The 6,166-nt window shown below is 35.9% G+C and overlaps 1 protein-coding gene across 1 annotated transcript; it reads left to right on the top strand.

Moving 5' to 3' along the window:
- Window positions 1–5,082: 5,082 nt before the first annotated feature.
- Window positions 5,083–5,721, top strand: LOC139888091 (uncharacterized). Its single transcript, XM_071871125.1, has 2 exons — window positions 5,083–5,278; window positions 5,399–5,721. Exons 1-2 carry the CDS (start codon window positions 5,083–5,085, stop codon window positions 5,719–5,721), a joined length of 519 nt encoding a protein of 172 aa, XP_071727226.1.
- The last annotated feature ends 445 nt before the right edge of the window (window positions 5,722–6,166 follow it).

Here is a 6,166-nt window from a genome sequence, read left to right as displayed (position 1 = left end):
AAAATTGAAGCCATTAAAAAATGGGAGACTCCTAAGACACCAATGCAGATACGCCAATTTTTGGGTTTAGCCGGTTATTATAGAAGGTTTATTCAAGATTTTTCCCGAATAGCTAAGCCGTTGACAGCGTTAACGCAAAAAGGGAGGAAATATGAATGGACTTCTGAGCAGGAGAGTGCATTTCAGTTACTGAAAAAGAAGTTGACTACGGCGCCTATTTTATCGTTACCAGAAGGGAACGATGATTTTGAAATATATTGTGACGCTTCGCGACAAGGTTTTGGTTGCGTTCTTATGCAACGAAAGAAAGTTATTGCATACGCATCCCGACAATTGAAGATTCACGAGCGGAATTATACGACGCATGATCTAGAACTGGGAGCAGTCGTGTTTGCATTGAAGATATGGAGACACTACTTGTATGGGGTTAAATGCACTGTGTTTACTGATCATAAAAGCCTTCAACATATTTTTGATCAGAAACAGCTGAACATGAGACAACGTAGGTGGGTCGAGTTAATAAACGACTATGATTGTGAAATTCGTTATCATCCCGGGAAAGCGAACGTGGTGGCCGACGCTCTAAGCAGAAAGGAACGAGAACCAATTCGAGTACGAGCGATGAACATAAAAATTCGCATGAATCTCAACTCACAAATCAAAGAAGTTCAACGAGAAGCACTTACTAAAGAAAATATAGGAAATGAAATAATGAAGAAGTATGAGAAGCAACTCGTTATACGGGAAGATGGAATTCGATATTTTGCAAACCGTATTTGGGTACCGAAGTTGGGTGGATTAAGGAAGTTGATATTGAACGAGGCACATAAGACAAGATACTCGATACATCCTGGAGTTGGAAAGATGTATCAAGATCTTAAGACACATTATTGGTGGCCTAACTTAAAGACAGACGTTGCAACATATGTTGGGGAGTGTTTAACTTGTTCCAAGGTCAAGGCAGAACACCAGAAACCATCAGGGTTACTTCAACAACCAGAAATCCCAGAATGGAAATGGGATGGTATTACCATGGATTTCATCACGAAGTTACCAAAGACTGCCTGGGGATACGACACCATTTGGGTGATTGTTGATCGTCTTACCAAATCTGCCCATTTCTTGCCTATAAAGGAAACGGATAGAATGGAGAAACTATTACGATTGTATATAAAGGAAGTTGTTTCAAGGCATGGAATACCTATTTCCATTATATCCGATCGTGATAGTAGATTTACATCAAAGTTCTGGCAATCACTACAGGAGGCCCTAGGAACTCGTTTGGATATGAGTACCGCGTATCATCCGCAAACCGACGGGCAGAGTGAAAGAACGATTCAGACTCTTGAAGACATGCTCAGGGCATGTGTGATCGATTTTGGAAACGGATGGGATAAATATCTACCATTAGCAGAATTCTCGTATAATAATAGTTATCATGCGAGCATTAAAGCTGTGCCATTCGAAGCATTGTACGGAAGGAAGTGTAGATCTCCTATTTGTTGGAATGAAGTAGGAGATCGACAATTAACTGGTCCCGAGATCATACACGAAACGACTGAGAAGATAGTACAAATCAAGGAGAGATTGAAAACAGCCCGTAGTCGCCAAAAGAGCTACGCCGATGTTCGAAGGAAACCATTAGAGTTTCAGATCGGTGACATGGTTATGTTAAAGGTGTCACCGTGGAAAGGTGTAATACGCTTCGGAAAAAGGGGTAAACTGAACCCAAGATATGTAGGCCCGTTCAAGATTATCGAACGCATTGGACCGGTAGCTTATCGACTCGAGTTACCACAACAACTCGCCGGAGTACATAATACCTTTCACGTCTCAAACCTTAAGAAGTGTCTTGCAAAGGAAGACCTCACCATTCCTCTTGAAGAAATCCATGTCGACGAGAAACTACAATTCATCGAAGAACCAATCGAAATCATGGATCGTGAAGTTAAACGGCTCAAGCAGAGCAACATACCGATCGTTAAGGTTCGTTGGAATGCTCGAAGGGGTCCCGAGTTTACTTGGGAACGAGAGGATCAAATGAAACAAAAATATCCACACTTGTTTTCCGATGACGCAAAATAGGTACAATTTTAAAATTTCGGGACGAAATTTATTTAACGGGTAGGTACTGTAATGACCCGCACTTTTTCGATCGTTCTATACTTATAAGATTAATATTTATATAAATTAAACCTTACCAACATGATAAGCAATCCAAATTGTTAAGATTTATGTTTTTGAAAAGAGTTTTACACAACGTTTGACCGTCTAGTTTGACCGATGATATCACGAACTATACAATATATGATAATTATACATACATATTTAACATGATCTAAGGATGTTTTAATATCTCATTTTGTATTAATAACAAAAAGTCATAAGTATATTTTGAAACTACTAACTTAAGTTTTCAAAACAATAACCATACGTAACGTTATTTGACATAAATACTGATGATTTATAATGTTTATACATATATCGTATAAGTAATGTATTTAATCATTTTTAAAGGGCTTTTATACATAAAACAATATAAGTATATTTACAAAAGATAGTTATATTTGAATTCTCGTTCCGTTTCCTCAATAATCCTATACGTATATCTAGGGTACTATACACAGCTTCTAGAAGTATTTACTATTGGTATATACCAATAGAAATCTTCAATTATTGGAATAATATGTCATTCATGACATAATAAATTTTAACTTATCTTAGATATTTTCACTAAAAACCAAATTTTCAAGCCTATAAATAAGCACCATTTCTAACTCATTTTTACACATTCATTTTCCAAATTTTACTTCCAATTTTCACACACACTTGCAAGAACTCTCTCAACTTTTATTTTACTACTTCTTTCCAGCAACTTTACATTTTAAACTTGAGGTAAAAACTCTACTTCAACTCTTTTTCAATTCATATATTTATAGCTATATATATAAGAGTTTATAAACTAGAACATAGTTTGAATGATTTCAAACTTGTTCGCAAACTAAATAGATCCTTCTAACTTAACTTTTAAAATACTTCAAGACCTGTAATATAACTTAAAAATATGCTAATTTAACAAGGTATAACTTGGTTTTTCAAAGAACACCTTAAAAACTGTTTTTATGACGTCGGAGTGCAACCGGGGGCTGTTTTGGGTTGGATAATTAAAAACCATCTTAAACTTTGAATTGGAGGTTTATTTTCTGGAAAAATGATTTTTACTATGAATATGATAACACATAAAAATTTCATGATTTAACTCAAAGTATAAGTATTTTTAGAAAAATAATCATTTAAGGTTGTTTACATGATGGAAAATGATTAACTTCATAAGTTTCACTAAAGTTTGACCTATGACCTGTGATTTCGAATACAAACTAAGGTATTTACAGTTCATAGTCTTAAAGAGGGACTCGATCCAAGGAAGTGGCAAGTTGAATCAAAGAAAACGGAGTTGTAACGAAGAAACTATGACCAAAACGAGATCGGATATCTAAGACTAGTTTGGCTACGAAAATAATTGGAGAAAATTAAATAAATCACATCTTTTTAAAATAACATGATATTTTATATATATGTACTCATAATTTAATTTTATATGGTTCAGGATCACCCGTAAACAATACGAGAAGATTAATCATAAGATCCCATGATTGTACGCAACACGTCATTTGACAACACCGGTACTTTATGTACGCAACACGTCATTTGACAACACCGGTACCATGGGTCAAGATTAATCCCGACCAATACATATACGATGGGGGTTTTTATTTATTTCATTGGGGGTTTATTAAACACCTAAAAATGAACCATTAAAATTGAATTACTAACATCGGACTGCTAACTACGGACTAAGAAATTATTAAAACTATTAAAAGTATAAAAAGTATATATATGTGACGATTGTTTAAAATAGAAATATATTGATAAACTATATATGGATAGGTTCGTGATATCAATCGGAGACCAAGTCGAAATTACATATCTTCAAGACGAAAGTGAGTATATAGTCCCACTTTTAAACTCTAAATATTTCGGGATGAGAATACATGTATTTTATGTTTTACGTTATGGACACAAGTAACTGAAAAATATATTCTACGTTGAGTTGTACCACTGGCATACTTCCCTGTAGCTTGGTAACTGTTATTTACAGCGGTATTGTAAACGCGAATCCTGTTGATAGATCTATCGGGCCTGACAACCCCAACCGGACTGGACGACCAGTATTCAACGGTTGCACAGTACTTCGTTTCGTGACTACACTTGGTACGGTGTAGTAAGATTTCATAATAAAGGGAATATGCGACGTGATTAAATGTTAAGTATGGTTACCAAGTGCTCAACCACTTAGAATATTTTATTAAACTGTTTATATATGAAATCTTGTGGTCTATATATATATTGCTGCCGGCACTAAACCTATATCTCACCAACTTTATGTTGACGTTTTAAACATGTTTATTCTCAGGTGATAATTAGAAGTTTCCGCTGCATTATGTTGAATTTGAGCAGGATCTTGCGTACGCATATTTGTGTCAAAAATAAGACTGCATATCCAAGAACTTGTGTTGTAAAATATGCTAGAAATCGTGTTGTTATCATCATTTGTAAAGTTTGTAAGTCGAAGATTATCGCTAAACGATAATCATCTTTATTTTGTCCAAAGCTTGTATCAAAAATAAGAATCATGGTTTGTAATGTATAATATATGCAGTTTTTCTTTTAAAAATGTCGCATATAGAGGTCAATACCTCGCAATGAAATCATACGTTATCTAACACGTTCTTACGGTTAAGGACGGGTTATGACACGTTGTCTATTGTGTCAGATAGAGATTCCCGATTTGTGTCTAGTTTCTGGAACAGTCTACAAGAAAATTTGGGTACTCGTGTCAACCTAAGTACAGCTTATCATCCTCAGACTGACGGTCAAAGTGAACGAACTATTCAGACCTTAGAGGATATGTTAAGCGCTTGTGTTTTAGAGTATGGTGGATCGTGGGATTATCATCTGCCATTGATCGAATTTGCTTACAACAACTCCTATCATTCAAGCATTGGCATGCCGCCGTATGAAATGTTGTATGGTAGAAAGTGTCGAACTCCATCGTGTTGGTTGGAGGCAGGTGAGAAACAGTTTGCGGGTCCAGAAATTGTGCAGCAGACTGCGGAAAAAGTGGCTATCGCACGTGAAAAGCTGAAAGCTGCTAGAGATCGACAAAAGATGTATGCAGATCCTCGTCGACAACCAATGACGTTTACTGTAGGTGAACGTGTGTATTTAAAAGTGTCACCGTGGAAGGGTGTAATTCGATTCGGTAAACGAGGAAAACTAGCTCCGAGATACATTGGTCCTTTTAGAATTCGTCAAGTGCTAAACGATCAAACTGTAGTGTTAGATCTTCCTCCAGAGTTGGCTGGTATTCATGACACGTTCAACATCTGCTATATTCGTAAGTGTAAAGTGGACGATGAAAATCAAATTCTTCCACTCCAAGATCTGAAAGTAGATTCAAGTAAGAAATTGGTGGAAGAACCAGTGAGGATCGTCGACAGAAAAGTGACTGAGTTACGTAAAAAGCAGATTCCTATGGTGCGTGTGGAATGGAAGCATAGTTTAGGCACCAATCTAACATGGGAGACCGAGGAGTTGATGATCTCTAAATACCCTCATCTGTTTAACCGTGATCAGATTCTGAGGATGGAATCTTCTTAAGGGGGGTAGATTTGTAACACCCGCATTTTGGGCATAGATGAAATGACCATTGTACCCTGGGGTATGGCGTAATTAGTGATTTTAATAATTATATGTTTATAATTATTTGGTTGTTTAGTTGAGACCAGTTTGTGCCAAGAGTTGCAGAACAGGTTCGTTTGAATAAATTGGGCTTCGTTAGGACTACCTAATATAAACATTGTGTTCTAAATAACAAAAATGTTTATTAATTAACAAGTTTAGGTCACATGTTATAAAGAAACATGAGTGACTTAATTATAGTTTAAATTGTTTTATGGAGTCCGTACTTAAAGTTGCAATATAATGATATAGATATTTAAATGAACATGTGGCATACAAGCCTCCACATGATTGGTAACAAAGAAATGGTTATGATATTGCCACGTATAAAACCTATGAAGTATAAATTAGACTAGTGACTAGT

Source organism: Rutidosis leptorrhynchoides, chromosome 2, assembly GCF_046630445.1.
Source record: "Rutidosis leptorrhynchoides isolate AG116_Rl617_1_P2 chromosome 2, CSIRO_AGI_Rlap_v1, whole genome shotgun sequence".
Taxonomy (NCBI): domain Eukaryota; kingdom Viridiplantae; phylum Streptophyta; class Magnoliopsida; order Asterales; family Asteraceae; genus Rutidosis; species Rutidosis leptorrhynchoides.
This window is presented reverse-complemented; position numbering and strand designations above follow the sequence as displayed.